The following is a 17,164-nucleotide window of genomic DNA, read 5'->3' as shown; positions in this document are numbered from 1 at the left end:
CTAGCACTGCCCATTACAGAATAACTGAGGCTTTTGTCTTTTGTTTGTTTCAAACTTCATAATAATACATCCACCAGGAAGTTTGTTTGAATAGAAAGAGACAGTGTGCTTAGTTTAACCTATGGCATATTTCTACTCTCTGTCGATCATCTATGAAAGTCCAAACTGCTGCTTCATGATACCACTTAAGGAAAAGGGGTGATACAGATCTATGTACACTATTTATACACTTAATCAATCAATCGATTGATTGATTTTGATTGATTGATTGATATTTATACACATTCACCTTTATTTGAAAAGTCATTAAATAGGGGACACATGTCCTATGTACTACAGCAGTTCAAATATATATTATTTTTAAAATTAACATCAATGAGTACCATTTCAAAAGATCTTAAAGATATAATTGATTTTCTTCCATACAAATAATCTAAAACATCTTTAAAACTATAAATAACTGTAAAATCTTTCATATAGTTTTCCTTTTACGTTCAGTCGGGCTCTAAAATAGAACCAGGAGTTAAAAAAAAAAAAAAATCAAAAGATTCATGTCATACATCTCTACAGTGTGAAATTGTGACAGTTTGAGTTTCACACACATACACACTAACACACACATAGTAGTCAAGCAGAAACATTTCACCTCAGACTAAAGGATCAAACCTGGGAAACTGGACCACCTCCTTACAGCAAACAGCCACTGTGAGCAGCTCGTCTATAGAGGCTTTCACCATGTGTGTCATTAAACTGACTACCTAAAAGCTTTTGTATGTAAAGTTTATGTGCTGGTTTTACAGCAGCAATTCATGAGCCAAAATATTCAGCAAGAAAATGTACATATACGTTTTAAAAGATGCCATAATCCACATTCTGGAGACAAAAAGCTCCTTTTTGTGCTGATTCAGCCCAAAAAGGCCATTGGATGTTTTTGTTTATTGGTTGAATAAGTGCCAGTGAAATCCTTCTTCATCATAAAGTTGGGTGGTATCTGTTCAGTTGTGTGTTCAGTTCAGTTAATTACAATGGAAAAATGGAAGCTAAATGGAATATTTTAACCCAGAGATAATGACTAAAATGTGTTCCTGAAGACAGAATCAGAAATATAATGACTGTCCTACAGGTGTGTTTGCTGCCAGAGTGGTTCAGATGACAGTTTTCATGGTATTTCAAACTGTGTTTGATTTGATGAACAACTGGAACTAGGCCAGTCTGAGTGAAGTTCAGAAGTTTTTACATTTTGTGTTTTTCTTCCATCCTCGGTCCTCTGAAATGAATGTAAGTATTTCCTCTAAAACCTTCACACTTCTCTGAGTTCAGTGTCTGTATTAGCTGGGGTCCGTGTGTCATACCGTGTCCCAACTGAGGCCGTGGTCAGCAAAAGTTCTACAAAAAACACAGTGAAGAAAGATTACTTACTGAATAATTAGAAATGCTACATTTTTTAATATTTTGTAAATATTTATTGAACTTTTTTTAAATAGAATATTGCTAAGTAAAGGGAAAGATTACAAAGGACAATGTTCTTACTGCAAGATGACAATTTGTACCAAACAATATTGGTTCTTTTTCATTTATTTTGGAAATAATAAAAGGGAGACTTTGAGGGTCACTTATGCAAAAGAGCTCTTTTACTTGGTACTACTTCTGTGTGTATTTTTTAAGATTAAGAAAAAAGTGGAAAATAATACTCACAGAATTGACATTGTTCTCTTGGGTCAACATATCGATTCCTCCAAACTGTTCCAGCATCAGGCTGCTGTCGCCCACCTGCACCAACAGTGACATAGACGAGCACAGTTACATTTCCTCAGTTACTTATATGTAAAAAACAACAACACAGGGTTCATACGCAAGACTGGATAGATTTTACGCCCAACAAACTGCTGAAACGTCGAAGCTTTTTAAATGTGAAGCAGTGATTTTGTCACCTGTTCGTTCATGGAGCCCATCTGTCCCGCCACTGAATTCATGTTGCTGCTGCTGGCCATGGTGACTCCCAGGTTCATGTTGCTGCTGCTGTACATTCCACTGGATTGAGTCGAGTACTGAGACTGGGACTGCTGGGGGTACACGCTGAGAGAAGAGCAGAAAAGTGATGCAGGGCTTTAAGAAAGCCTGGCTGTGATGTCGTTGACCTGGAGAAGCTGCTGCTACCTGTTGCTGGTGGAAATGTTTGCAGGCTGCGACCATCCGTTTAGGTCGGCGCTCGTCTGGTAGCTTGGCGGTCCGCCCTGGTTTGGCGCCTGGGCTTGGGTTTGCGTTTGGCCCTGGTTCTGCTGCAGCATGGGGCTCTGACCCTGCCCCATCCTGGGGGACAGCAGAGGGCTCTGTGGCGTGCCAGCCCCACACGGAAAGCATGACGCCGGGTCCTGGTGTTGTTGCTGACTCATTCCTGCAAAAACAGAAAACATAAGATGCAGGTGAGCTCAAGTTCAACATATAAACAACATATAAAAAGAAGTTTTCAGTTCATGATTTGTAGAAATTATATTAATTGGAATATCTGAGCAAAATACACAAAAGATTGTGACTGATTTAAATCGCTAGCAGCCAAAGAGCAAATATGTGATAAAGTCACATTTTTTTTATATAAAATGCTTTACGTCATAAAAACTTCATACAGTCATCAATTATGAAAGAAGCAATAAACATTACATGTTGTCAAATATCATCAAAATCACGAAGCAAAGGCACAGCATTTATATTGATCAATGTTTCACTTACTACTAATCAAAGACAAATGTAATCAGGTGGGTTTTTAATTCAGATTTAAAAGAACTCAATGTTTCGGCTGTTTTGAAGTTTTCTGGAGGTTTGCTCAGGAAGGACTTTAGGACTGCTGTGATGAGCTCTATCGTCCAGGTTTTAGTCAGAACGCCAGCAGCAGCGTTCTGGATCAGCTGCAGCTGGAGGATGATTATTTTATTTTAGGCAGACCTGTAAGGGCACTCTTGAAGTAATCAATGTGACTAAAGATAATTCATTTTTTATGCCTGGAAATGTTCTTTTGGTGATAAAACACTGATTTTATGTGACTCTGAAGGTTAAGGTCAGAGTTCGTCACCCAGATTTCAGCTTGATCTTTAGTTTCTATCTGTAGTAACTGAAGCTGTTTGACTCTAGATCAGGGGTGGGCAGTTCCAGGACTGGAGGGCCATTCTCCTGCAACTTTTAGATGCATCTCTACTTCACACCTGAGTCAAATAATGAGGTCTTTAGCAGAAGTCTGGAGAACTTGACTGCACTGAGGAGGTGATTCAGCTGTTAGATTCAAGTGTGTTGGACCAGAGAGACGTCTGACACCGGCCCTCGAGGACCAGGATTGCCCACCCCTGATCTAGATCACCACCACCAACTGTAACAATATCCTCCATAAAGCACATAATCAATCCAATACCTGAATTGCTGAACTGGAAGGCACTGTGCTGTGACGGTGGGCTCATTACGCCGCTGTATTGCCCGCCTACATTTCCCATCATGCCCTGGCTTGCCAGGAGATGACTCGGGGAGAGAGGGGAGGAGAAGGGGCTGGAGGAGCCGGGATGAGGAGGAGGAGGAGGAGATGACAGTCCTGTACCGTAACCAGAGGCCGGGTAGGGGAACCGCTGCATGCTGCCCTGCGGCACCCGGGGGTTGACACCCCCCATGGGCATCGGCGAGGGAGCAGCGCCCCCGCTGGGCATGTTGGGCGGCAGATTGATGCCCTGAGTCCGCATCATCATGGCACGCTGCTGATGCGCGTGGTGCTGCTGCCGCTGACGCAAGTGGTTGCTGAGGTACTCGCGCTGACGCTGCGCCAGCATGTGGGCGTTGACAGGTCCCTGATGGAGCAAACACAGCCGGGTCATTTCTGGCATCACCACAAAACAGGAAGAGGAAACAGTCTGCTAGGAAGCACTCCACAGGAAGTTCACTGCAAAAACACTAAATATTGCCAGTATTCTCAGTACATTTGAAATAAAACAAACTTATAGGTAACTTTTCAGCCAGATATAGGAACTAGATTTTAGTCAGTAATTCCTTTATTTTGATGGAAACGCTGGAAAAATATTGTTATAAATTAAATAATCTGCCAGTGGAACTAATACTTTTTCATCATCATTGAGTAATTATAGACTTAAAACAAACTTCTATTTCTTCAGGGAAGTTACTAGTAAGTTAGTTTTGTCTTACTTCAAGTGTACTGAGATATTTGCAATTGAAACTAGACAACAATCCTTGTTAATGCTTTCTGTTTTTGCAGTGTACAAGGCTGCACCATCAGAACACACTGACTTTTTTACATTTTGCCAACATAAAAAATGTACAAGTTATGTGAGAAAGCAACACAAAGCAGTGCATCGCTGTTAAAAAAAATGTGGCTGAAGGCTGACATTCTTTTTACAAATAAAAATCTGAAAAGTGTGGTTTGTATTTGTATTCAGCCCAATCAATGTTTCGTAAAACATGTGATAACAACTGGAAGGTTGGAGGAAAGGGGCATTTGTGAACATTAGTTTTTAAGTCTCGTCACAGATTATTTGTTGGATTTAGGTTTAGATTTTGACTGGAAAACTCTAACAGATGCATTTTCCTTGATCTAAACCATTTCACTGGATCATCAATGCTCATGGCTGCACCATGACAAAATGTGGAAATGTTTAAGATGTAAGAACTGTAGGGAAATAAAAGTCACAGGGGAGAAGATGGTTAAGGTTTATGTATGCAAGCAGCTGACCTGGGTCGATACATTAGATCTTAGAGGTAGATTCATATTTCCAACTCCACCCATCTGGTTCATCACTGGCTGACGGTTCTACAGAAGACACAAAAACCCAAAGCTTGAACAGAACCAAGACTTCATCAGACGGCTCTGTGTGAAGGCCAGAAACTGTCTAACATGGCTAGTAAAGTTTAACAGAAATCACAGTCATAGACCTCAAATGATGAAAAAAAATGAAGCCCATTAAACGTTGATAGACATTAAAATCATACAGGAAGATTTTTCCACTTGACAAAAAGCTAAAGGGGGATTTTTTGTTTTGACCAGAAACAAGTTGTCAAAATTCTGCTCATGATTATCATCTTGCAATTTGAGTAACAATTATTTCAGTCACAATGATCAATAAATCAATTTAATATGCTCCAAATGTATCTGTATATTTTTCTTTGTCTATTAAAATAATAATAACAAAGTTAGTGATACTGTCTTTTGTCATATTCATGCCAAAGGTGTCAGAAAGTGCTTTTCCTCAACCTTCCACCAGATGGCAGCTTGTCCCAATATCACAAATTACAGCAGTGAAGAGTCTTTCGTCAAATACTTTGTTTCGCGCGTTTAACAGTAATAAAAAGGCCAGATTGTGAATAATAAGTATCTATGGAGTTTGTGCTGGAGTTTGCTTATTGCAAAGTGTCCCAGGGACACTATGCTGATTAAACAGGAAAGGTGAAACGTTTTTTTTTTTTTGTTTTTTTTTTGCTGCAGTTTAAACCCAGTGAACCCCAACCTGTTTGCTTCGGTGAGTCTTCTTTACTTAGAAAAATGGTTGCAGTTTCAGAATGAAGTTGAACATTCTGACATGGTTTCAGATTAAATGGCAATGAAGAAGATAAGCACTGGATTAAAAAGAGACATACTGAATTTTTAAAATGGTATTTAGAGAATAGAAGCAACAAATTAAATGACTAACTGCAGTAAAACAGACAAACCTTCCCTTTTGAAATATTGATAACAAGAATAAGAACTAAATGGCTTTAAAAAAAAATAAAAGGACATTCTGAGCCACATCTTATGCGACTCAGATTAATCATATTACACCACTTATCAGATCATTTTGTGCCACGTTCACTTCTTCTTGACCTTTCAGATTTGCTTATTTAACCATTAGTTAATATCATGTGTGATTCCAGAGGGTGATTACGTTTTTTTTTGTATAGTAAAAAAACATTAGTAAAGTCCCAGCAACAGTTTCTGCATATTAAGTTATGCACCTTTGTATACCAGACTGTGTTCAGCATGGAACCACAGTGAGGTCCAGCATAACAGTGTTCAGCACTGTTTTTCCTAATTGTACCAAATGCCGGGTCATATAAGCAACCACATTACAGTGGTTGCAATAATTTAAATTAATTACATCTAAACTGTAATTAAAATGTTAACATTTAAATAGCACCCCCATCCACTATTTTTTTTATGTTTGTCTTTACTTGCATATTGTAGAAAACATATTTATAGATATTCACATAATGTCTGCAGCATTCAATTTTAATCTAAAGTAACAGCAGTGTTAATATTTAGCAGGAATATTAGGATGTTTAAGATGACCTCGTAGTTAAACATTAAAAACTACAATGTTTTCCTGCCATGTAGACATTTTTTTAAATTAGTAAAATCCATATATTACAAATTTTACTTAATTTAAAGCTGAAATATAGAAAATTTGCTTTTACACATATAATTTAAAAACAAATGGTTTAAATGCCAAAGCAGAAATATTTTGTGCTAACCTGCACACATTAATAAAAAAATAAATATTGGCTGCTTTTATCAGAAGCTTCAAAACTAAACAGAGGTGATGAAGGCGGCGCCTACCAGCTGGGCCTGGAGTCTGTGCTGCAGCTGGAGCCTCAGGTTGTTGGGCTGCGGCGGCACCATTGGATTGGGACCAGCAGGTCTCATGCCAGGGGCCCGGGGCCCTGGGGCGCCCGGCATTCTCATCATGGGCGGGTAGCCTGTCGGGGCCATCCTTTGGGGCCCCATGTGGCCCCCCATGGATGGGGCAGGGTACAAGCCGTCAGGGGGCATGCCGCCATAACCGGGCTGCCCTCCATACTGCTGACCATAGAGGGGAGGCTTCAGGCCGGAGGGAGAGTCCGACGGACCCAGGTACTGGTCCTGCTCTGAAAGAGGACCCTGCAGAGGGAGATGGAGGTTTTTGTTTTTGTTATACAACACCTGGAAAAAGTACCAACATAGTTTGAGCTTTTCAATATTTTGTGGCAACAAAGATCAATTTTATTAGGACTTTACAGACAAACACAAACTGATGTGAAACTGTGAAGCAGATGAAAAAGTTTAGACAGAAACCTTTTAGACTACTTTGAAAATGTAATTGATCTTATTGTACTGTTTGATTACTAAGATCAGTTGGAATGTATGTATGTTTGAAATTAAATTATGTTTTGTAAAGTGCTTTGAGATGATATTTACTGCAAATTATGAATAAAACTCAATTGGATTGAAAAATGATGCATAATTTGAATTCAAATCCACAGTTATAAAAAAAAAATTGTCATATTGTTGTTAATAGTTAAAAAAAATGAAACTATTAGAAAACCACCAGTCTCTCCCTGTCCACGTCTCAGTTATGCACCGCTGTGTTTGTTCTGTCACATTGAAAATCCAATAAAAATGCTAAACAAAAACACTGAAATTCATGATTGTAATGATTAAAAACAAAGAGTTAAGGTGTATTTGTATGGAAGTTCAGTATCCAAAGTTTGTTTATTTTAATGAAGAATGTTATCAATTCAAAAACATTTCATTGTATTGTTGGTTTATTCTCAAAACCTCAATATGGGTGAAGTTTATTTGTCAGGAACAATACATATAAAAAATAATACATGCTAAATAATGCAGGTCCAGAAATGCATTCAGGATTTCTGGCGCTGTCTCTTTAAGGCAAACTGGACCAAGCTCACCTGTCCAGCCAGAGTGGGTATTCCCAGCATCTTATCTATCTCCTCCAGACCCTCATAGTCCTTCAGCACCGAACACAGCTGGTTCAGCAGAGCGCCTTCATCCGTCTGCCCTTCAGAACCAGAACCACAGCAACCCATCCCGTCCTCCTGAGGGACGCCGTACGGTGGCCTGCAAGGTAACTTCTCATCAGACTAAACTAAACCAAAACTCGTTCTTCCTTTATGCTTTAGGCTGGACTGAATGTCAAACCTGCTTTGGTTTCCGTAGTGGTCCATCATCATCATTCGGTCTGGCCACGGAGCCGTCTGATTGGGCGGAGCCTGCTGCTGGTGGTAGGGCGGAGCTGCCATGTCCAACTCTAAGGTGGCAAACGAAGGAAAAATGTCAACGTCTGCACAAAATGGAAGCCAGTTTGGGAGCGTCTGACTGGTTGATTCTTCCCACCGTTGCCTATCATCTGCATGCTGACCAAAGCTCTGGAGACATTTGGACCACTGCTTCTTGTGGGGAGTGCAGAATTCATGTTGGGTACCATTCGACCCACTCCATGGGCCATCATGGGTCCTGCACTGCCCCCTGTTGGACCATGGGGGCCCCAGCCCTGCTGCATGGAGCCTCGAAGGCCTGCCGAAATAAAGATGTCATTTCATTTTTCATAATTAAGAGATACATTTTCCACTTTCCCAAAGCTTTGGGGAAGACAAAGTGCTTAGAAATTCACTGACTGTTCAGTCTGACCTGTGTTGGTTGCTGCTGCCTGGTTCATGCTGGTGTGGGTTCCCATCATGCTTTGCTGCTGCAAGGAATATGGCCCAATGTTTCTGTGCTGAGGAGGGAAAGGCCTGGTGGGGCTGGAGCCCATACTGCTGTCCATTGACATGCTCCGGCCTGGAGGGGCCCCCTGACCGGCCTGGCCCGGCCTGACGCCATTAAAGCTCGCTGCAATGACAAAATGTTTTCATTCCTATTAAAATTTTGGTAGGAGTGATTAGATTTAATCCATCTGATTTATTTTAAAGACCTGGACATACTGAAACATCCCGTTGAGGACGTACCTGCGGCTCCGATGGGAGGGAAGGCTCTGTGCTGGCTGGGGGAGCTGCTGCTGCTGCCGGTGTCGTTCATCTGCAGGATGTCAGTGATGATGGTCTGTTTGTCCACAGAGGAGCCAGCTGGCACGGCTGATGAAGAGGATGAAGAGGATGGAGGCTGACTGGGGAACAGCTGCTGCTGGCTGCTGTTTTGCAGGTCCTCCAGCAGGTCCTCCAGCTCAGATGCCTGGAAGTAGCCGCAATTATAAAAGCAATTTATTACAGAGATTTATTTCCATGACATCCTCTCATACTCAAGACATTAATGAAAATCCTGCTAAGCAAATTTTGAGATCAATCAAAACTGATTTGCACAATTAAACTGCAGAACATTGCCTTTTATCAGAGAAATTCACATTTCCACTGAATCCTTTACAAGAAAAGTTCGGTTTTAATAAGATTTTAAACTAAAACTACTTCATCTGATCCTTAGAGGAGAAAATCTTAATATTCTAAAAGATTTTCTTGTTTTAAAAAAGGTATTGATGTAACAAATGGGCATCCTGAATTTAAGATGCCTCTCCTTTAAAACATGTTTGGTTTAAGTTCAGATTGTTTTACATTTAATCTACATCATTTTATCACATTTCATTTCACTTTATTTAATTTCATTTTACTTTTAGTCTAGGTTTTTTACTTTTTTACATGTTTCTTTATTTTCTTTAACTTTATTTAAATGCATTAAAATACATTTATTTTCTAAAATGTTTTTTTTCTTCTCCAAACTGATTTTAAGCAAAGAATCATAAGTCAAGTCTGATGACAACTTTGACAGAAACGGAAATCCCACTCAACCAGTAACACATCGTAACCCAACTCTTTATACACACACACACACACACACACACACACACACACACACACACAGAGTGGACAGATATGGTTTCCTAGGGCCGTTTGGCTGATGAATAGAGTGGAGAGCTAAAAATAAGCTTGCAGCACTAATGAGGTCATGTGTGATGTACAGTAGGACACACAGAGGTTTGGGAAGCTTTACATGTGAGGACAGCAAAATATTTAGAGGTTATATTTGAAATCATTGGCATAATGGTCGACAAAAGCACTGCATCTGCATCAATGCAATGAGACACAACATATCATGAGACAATATGATAAACACCTCCTCTTCCTTTTGAACTACGCCTCCTATTCAATTTTTTTAATTTGATATTTTACTCCATATGTGTTTTTCTTTGGTGCAAAAACACCTAAACTGAGCAATACTGCAATATCATCAGCAGATGATTTTAAAACATACTTTCCTTGGACAGCAGGAGGCTGTGGTGGCCGACCTGACAGTGGCCTCAAGCGACTGTCCATGTTTGAAGTGTTGATGAAATGACTGAGTGCTTTTCTTGTCAAAATCCAGCAAATCATGACAGTGGTTGAAGTAAATTAGTGTTCAGATGTGGATATTGTAAATGCAGTTGATACAGATCAAAGATTGATTAGTTCTAATTCTTATAAAACTTAACTGCATGTCAGCTCCCAATCTTTTTTGTTTAAAAAACAATAGTTCAAGAAATTGAAATCTTTAGGAAGAATAAATTATTTTGCTTTCTGCATTTTTCTTATAATTCCAATAACTTAACTGATGTTTCTCTATCTTTTAAAAACTGCATGATATTAAACTATCCAAATTTACATTTAAATATTTTTGGTAAACTGGTAAGTCACAATCACAACAGATTTAATAACCACTTAACAAACCCCCTTCATGGAAAAGGCTTTCTTTTGTGGAGTTTGGGTAAAACTCTCTTCTTCTCTGGCTCCAACTTCCCCTTCGCCGGACGCACCACTGGTCGGGTGGTCAGATCCTTTGTTTGGAAACTGAACCTCTGCCATCTGCCTTTCACTCATTGAACTGTCTTAACATTTGCCAATCCACATGCTCTTTCCAAACAAAACAAAAAGTGCAAACTCAATGAACTTTGCTTTACATGACATCACGTAAAGCAAAGTTTTAGTTTCTGTAAATTTACTCTGGACTCCTGTCAGCTGCAAGTAAGACTGTTACTAGTCAGAATCACTTTAAACAACCTGACTTTTAAGGTCAAGGCAGGGCTGTGGATCTGGGCCGGTGTTTGCACAGGACCTGGCCTCTTTAATATTCTAGAGTGGCCAAATGAGCGGCCATCTAGTTTGAAGATATTAACCCAATCAAAGTCCAAACCTCAACTTAATAGGAAAAGCCTAACTTAAATGTTTGTCCACAGGTTTCAATAAATTACAAAGGTCTGTTAACTGGAGTAAAACCATTTCCTACTGAACCAATGGGAAAGGCCATAACCATAACCCTACCACTGAAAAAGACGGTTTAACTGATGCAAGGTGTTTGCTAAGTTTGTCACATGTTGTTTCTACATCTTCTTTCTTTGTTTCAGTAAAATAAAAGGACAGTGTAATAATTTATGTACATTTCTCACTTTAATTCCTGAGTATTGAGGCATGATGAAGATGTAGAAGTTATTTTTTCTTGTTTTTTTGCCAAGTTTCATCAAAATTACGAAAGTCAATCTAAATGAAAGCTCTACCCAGATAAGTTAAGAGGTAGACACCGTGTAGAATTAGATTTTTCCTCTCTAGATAAACTGCCTGAATTCTTACCTGCTCAGCCAAATTAAAACCTTCATCCTGCTTCTCCGTCTTAACGCAGGTCAGCTTGAGTCCGTCGTTTGGTTCCATTTTGATGGCTTTGTCGAGGATGCCATTATCATCCTTATCCAGAAGATAGCGCAGCAATGCATTGTCTTTCTTTCCCTGGCTCCCCGGCTCCTGTTTGGTGCAGAGTTCACTAAGAGCAGCCATGCTGTCCCCTGAGGCGGACTCTGGACCAATAGGATCTTTTCCCGTAGCCTCCGCCGTTAGCTTGGCCAGCTCCACAGGTGAGGTGCTGTTCTGCAGCAGCCGGTGGAGAATTTTGTGTTTCTCCTTTAATGAGGTGGTTTGGTTGTTATGTCCGGCGCCTCCACACAGCTGGTCCTTACAGCTCTGGTCATCTCCTATGGGACCTGGTGGTGAGGAAGGATCAGAGGGTTCTAACTTAGTGGTGAGGAGCTGCAGCAACTTGGTGTGGCCTTTGGTGGTCAGATGGTGGTTTGCAGCATCAGCAAGATCACCAAGGTTTCCGTTACCGCCCAGAGTGTCAGGATCAACATCTTTCCCATCTGCCTGTGAACCGTCATGGGATGACAAAAACTCTTCCTGCTCTTCAAAAGTTCCAAACAAGTCAGTCTCTAAGCTGAGACTGCTCTTGCTAATTTGGCTACCAGGTTTGTTGCTGTGAAGATTACTCTGAAGAGCGGCTGGTTTTCTGTCAGGTGACTCTGGATGCTGTCCGTCAGCGAGCCCTGGGGAAATCCTGGTGCCCTGGCTGAGAGCCTGCAGCGCGCTGAGGGAGTTAAAACTTTGGTTGTTTCCTGTGGTGCTGCACACGGATGGAGGTGAATGCAAACCAGCTGCAGGGGAAAAAGATCCAGGCAGATGTTGGAGGAGATGAGGGCTACTGCAGTTGCTGCTACTTGCGGCAGCGCTGGGACTCTGGCGATGACGAGGAGACAACATGGCACTCTGGACCCCTGAGCTGACGCTTGGACTTCCTTGGCCAGAAGGGCTGCCCAGCTTCAGAGCGTGGCCGTTTCCCTGAGGTGTGATGGCCCTTCCTGGAACAGACCCAAAACCACGTCCAGGGGTGGAGGAGGCTCCGGTGGAGTGATGGCTGTTGCCGGCAACGCTGGCATCAGGTGAGGGGAAGGACCCGCTCATTCTTGTTGGGGTCACTGACTTGGCCGAGTCCTGACCACTGGGAATGTCTGTAGCCATGCCCCCCAAGTTTTCCCTGGAAGAAAAGTTGAGAACTGGTTTGTACCATTTGAGTTCAAAGGAGCTTTTTTCTTTTGACTTTTTAATGTGCACAGTATTCCCAGATATGATTTTCAGTGGGTGTTTGATGCAGGACTGCAGTGGCTGACGGTTTTACTACCAGGTTTGTGTGTGAAAGGAGAGTAAAAGTCAGGAAAGGGGGGGTTACCTCTGCAGGATGTGCAGCGACATATAGAGCTGCGGTTCATTGGTGCCTGGAGAACGGACCAGTTTGCTCTTTGTGTGAGCAGAAACTATGGTGCCGTCTGCCAGGGAGAATCTGTACAATGGGCTGAGGGCATGGCCGTTCTTCAATACTGCATACAGACAGAGAAAAAAACAGGGTGTCGATTAAAGAAACCTGCTGTGATATTTGATCATTTTGGATCTGAGAGATCCAAAAACTCAAAATGTAATGTAAATTTTGTGAGGAGACATTATGCCAACCTTCTTGCTGGTGTTTCTTGGCAATGGAAATCTCCCCGTCACTCTGCAGGTGGAACTTCTGGATGCAGCGCCGGACCAGGTCTTCCCAGCCCGGCTTCATAGATGCCCGAAGCACACTGGTGTCCAGAGAGGTGATCTTACCTGAACAGGTTAACACAACAAATTGGTTTCTAGAATTTTACAGATAAAAAATAAGCCTTTAGCCTAACCTTGCCTATGAACACAGAGCATGTTCGTTTTGAGTGCCAAATGTAAATATGTAGACTAATATTATGTTATGGAAATTGACTCACACAGTGCGAAACTTCACAGTATTTTAACAGCCCAGTGCGTCAGTCATGCCGTACCTTGAAGGTCCTGTCGTGTTGTGAAGCTCTCGTACGCCGGCATCACAGGCCTCTCTTTGACAGGAACTCTTCTCGCCACACAGATGAGACACGACTGGAAATCTGTATTGTTGAGGAAACACTGTCAGTAATTCCATAACTATATATGGCAAAGGCTACATCACAACACACAGCAACACTGATCTCATCCAGGCTTGGATTTTCCTACTCGGCTGTGTGTGGCCGTTTCTGTTGGATAGAATTATTTTACCTCTGAGCCCTTTATAATTTTAGTATTTTCACAAATTAGAAAACATCGCCAGCTGTCTGTCCAGAGCTCTACATTATTTGCATTAATAAAAATTAAAAACACGTCTGACCTAATAATCAACAGCCATCATTAACTTCCTCGTTTCTACAGTCCTGTAAACAAATATCGACTCATTATTTTTTTACATTTTGCTTCTGAAGGTTTCTACTCATCTTTTTAAGTGGGTTAATCAATAGCTTTCCAATTATTCTCAGAATGCTGTTTTCCACCAGTGTTGTAAGAAGAGTTTTCAAAAGAAATTACATTTTATTACATGTCAAGATTCTTCTGCAGTCATTCAGGAGGAGAGGAGAGAGATGCATGATCCTAACAGAGAGTTCATGTTCAGAAACCTTCCACTTGGTCTGAATTAACAAGATTCATTACTGACAAATAAATCAAAGTCTATCTGGCCGTACTAACAAGTCAACCAACAGAGTGATGCAACTTCAAGTCAGCCTGCAAACCTCTGCCTGTCCACCAGATATCCTCATCATGTCAGGGGAGAGATTGGCAAAATATCTGGCTGTCAGACGTCTAAAATTAGAGTGGCAGACACATTCTTCTCCCCCGTGTTCATGTGTGTGTGACTGGATTAGATGGGAAGCTGACAAAGTGCCACACACTAATTAGTCTCTCCCAGTAGATGGGAGGGGAGGCAGAGAGAAGTGGTGACGGAAGGAGGACAGGACACAGGAGACTGGGAGGGCAGCACTGGGACGAGTGATGGGAAAGTGACAGAAAGTCAAGGCTCAGACGAAGAGATGAGGAAAAGCAGCAGAAAATGATTTCTTGAGCAGTGGAAATGTGTAAAGAAAATTCACAAACATAACAAGATGGTTTTCGAAAGGCAGACCAAATCCAGGTAAAAAAGAAGAACCAAAGCAATTTTCGGCTAATTAGCAGAACAAACAAGAATGAGAAGAAAAAACATTTAAAGTACAAAATTAAAGACAAGGTTAGAAAAACAAGCACACCTTCCCCCTCTTCCTTGATAGACTTTGGTTCAGAGACGGCGAAACACTGCATGGTCTCGTATTTCTGCTGCGCTGCGTCCTGCTGATCGACGGCCTGGCGCGCTTCGCCGTCGGCGTGAGGGTTGACCAGCATACGACAGTTAAAGGTGTGACTGTTCCTGTTGGAGGAGTCGGTGCTGCGATGACTGACTGCATGACAAAGACACACAAAAAAACAGGAAAATGTAATAAACATAATTATTTAGGATGTAAAGTTTGTTATGAATCTACTGTCCAATACAACACAGTTGACAAGTTTAAAGAAATCAGAAACACTAAAATGACACTAAAACATATTACTTTAGAAGAATTTAGAGATTTTTACAAAATATGCTCACAGAAGAAAAGTTAACTTACACACTTGAAAAGCTTTTGGAAAAACTCCAAAATGAGGTAAATACACTATATTGTGACAAATTTACCAGTTTCCTCACCCAGACTCTTAGGCAAAAGGTTCTTGATGAACTCTGCATGGTCTCCAACATGCAGCACACTGTAGACGCTGGTGTTCATCAGCTCCTCCTGCTGGTAGCGCAAATACTGGCTGACGTTCTCCGACACAAACACGATGTTTCCCTCCATGTTCACAACAAAGAAGAAGCCGTCCAGGGCCTGAGGGGAGAAGAGATTGGCAAAAGTGACGGGCATGATGGTAAAATGTAAAAAAGGATAAATGACAAAGAGAAAGAAAAAAGATAATTAAACAGATCTGGGGAAGTTTAGGAGTGGAAGTAATAAGGAAATTAATTAATTGCAAATACGGTTTATTTGGTTTTATTAAGAGAAAAGAATAAACATTGATGATAAGAAGCTTAGCTCAAAATATATTGTAAAACATTTATGGCTTCATAATGAAACTCAACATTTTGTTGGTAATAATAATACATGCATTGTATTTTAAAAATAAATATGCCAGAAACATTACCTGAGTTACATAACTTTATTCTGTGCAGAATATTAAGTAGCAAAGGAAAAGCTGGTATAGAAAATGGATGGATGAATATATATCTATAACATTGTGAAAATTAATAAGTTCAAAGGAGGAAACACCTTTGCTGCATTTCATTCTGTTTTACATAACTCAATCTATGCAAGCATTTATTTGCACTGCTGCTGAAAAAACATAAATTGAAATGTTGACTGCATGTTAATGTTTATCTTCCAGACCCCAAGCAGACACCTTTGCCAACGTTGGTGCTTCTGAATACTATATATATAGTTAGTCTGTGTGTACGGGGTCAGGCTCCGCCCCTTCCTTTCTAATCTGGCTTTTCCCAAAGGTATTTATACCTCGCTGGGTCCCATGGTAAACGTCATCTCTCACTCGTGCACGGACACACTTAGGCTCCACTGTCAGTCAGCGGAGCTCTTATCTCCATTAGTCACGTGTAGAGCAACGCTAGATCCAGTCAGAAAGGTGTTCTAGGCTGAGCGTCTCCCTCAGGATGGAGTTTGTCCTGTTTGTTCAGGAGCATGGCTACACGTTGATGCATTCAGAGTGGATTAGATCTGGAGAACTGCTGCTCAGAGTACGCAGAGTAACTTCACCTTTAGATATGAAAGTAAAAACTGAATAACTGGATTACATTTCCAAATAGCATATTGATTTCCTGAGCTACATTACATTCAAACGACACAGTAATAGAGCCATTTAAATATAAGATTTTACATATTATGCGTATATCTGGGTATTTTTCTGTACTTACATTTTGTTTTCATTTAATAAATAATTATTTATCTGTGCTGTGTCTTTTTGTACAGCTAAGGTTAGGAAAGGGGACTTAGACACATGCAGATGATCTAATAATTATTATGAAATCTAAATAAGTTACTGGACTACTTCAAGAATGGCAGCACTCACATCTGCAGCAGCCTGTCTTTTTCTAGGAAAATCAAGTTGGTTTTTGACTACACTCTAATAAAGACTTTTTCATTATTATTTTATTAAAGATAAGGATGGCCTTCAGGGAAGTATGTAGGGCAGAGAGAGTGACATGCCTATCTCCTGAGGGGCGGCCCGACAGGCTGAACTGGCCCAGTGAAGACGTACGTAATGTGGTGTCTTCGAGATAAAGGCTGGGCAGCCGAGACTAGTTCAGAGTTGACTGAAACATTACACTATTGCTTTTCTCTGCCCACAAAGAGCATTTCCTCCAGCAGTAAAGAGACTGCTGTGTTTTTGTTTACTAGTGTTCCCATAGCAACATGTCTGGCACTAGAGCTTCCCATTAGCTCATTTTCAATCAAGATGGCAGTGCAGCGCGTCTACTGTGAAATATGTTAATCCTGTGGTGAGTAACCGATTTAAAAGTTGATCTGGTAATGGCAGAGGAGGAGCCAGCCATGGAGGCTGGTTACCATGGAGACTGATCGCAGATTGCTGCACAGGTATTACTGCTGGCCAAGGAGTCACACCAGGTTCCTAC

General features: G+C 40.9%; 1 protein-coding gene across 6 annotated transcripts in view; it reads right to left on the bottom strand.

Annotated features, from left to right (window-relative positions):
* Positions 1-274: 274 nt before the first annotated feature.
* The window catches only part of LOC106956210 (nuclear receptor coactivator 2), a 48,841-nt gene continuing 31,951 nt past the window's right edge, over positions 275-17,164 (bottom strand). For 3 of the 6 annotated variants that reach the window (XM_015046895.1, XM_015046898.1, XM_015046897.1), the window contains 18 exons: positions 15,161-15,350; positions 14,700-14,888; positions 13,434-13,535; positions 13,087-13,227; positions 12,809-12,956; positions 11,386-12,616; positions 8,743-8,965; positions 8,426-8,626; positions 8,132-8,311; positions 7,937-8,045; positions 7,687-7,855; positions 6,578-6,898; positions 4,721-4,798; positions 3,401-3,824; positions 2,158-2,395; positions 1,932-2,076; positions 1,696-1,770; positions 275-1,386 (listed from right to left, as the gene is read on the bottom strand). In XM_015046895.1, coding sequence (XP_014902381.1) covers positions 1,375-1,386; positions 1,696-1,770; positions 1,932-2,076; positions 2,158-2,395; positions 3,401-3,824; positions 4,721-4,798; positions 6,578-6,898; positions 7,687-7,855; positions 7,937-8,045; positions 8,132-8,311; positions 8,426-8,626; positions 8,743-8,965; positions 11,386-12,616; positions 12,809-12,956; positions 13,087-13,227; positions 13,434-13,535; positions 14,700-14,888; positions 15,161-15,350 — 4,176 coding nt within the window. In that variant the 3' untranslated portion in view covers positions 275-1,374. The remainder of the gene's footprint in view (positions 1,387-1,695; positions 1,771-1,931; positions 2,077-2,157; positions 2,396-3,400; positions 3,825-4,720; positions 4,799-6,577; positions 6,899-7,686; positions 7,856-7,936; positions 8,046-8,131; positions 8,312-8,425; positions 8,627-8,742; positions 8,966-11,385; positions 12,617-12,808; positions 12,957-13,086; positions 13,228-13,433; positions 13,536-14,699; positions 14,889-15,160; positions 15,351-17,164) is intronic. The other 3 variants (XM_015046900.1, XM_015046901.1, XM_015046899.1) reach the window with 3 other exon arrangements.

Source organism: Poecilia latipinna, unplaced genomic scaffold (assembly GCF_001443285.1).
Source record: "Poecilia latipinna isolate Pla-1442-1.1 unplaced genomic scaffold, P_latipinna-1.0 Scaffold797, whole genome shotgun sequence".
Classification (NCBI taxonomy): domain Eukaryota; kingdom Metazoa; phylum Chordata; class Actinopteri; order Cyprinodontiformes; family Poeciliidae; genus Poecilia; species Poecilia latipinna.
This window is presented reverse-complemented; position numbering and strand designations above follow the sequence as displayed.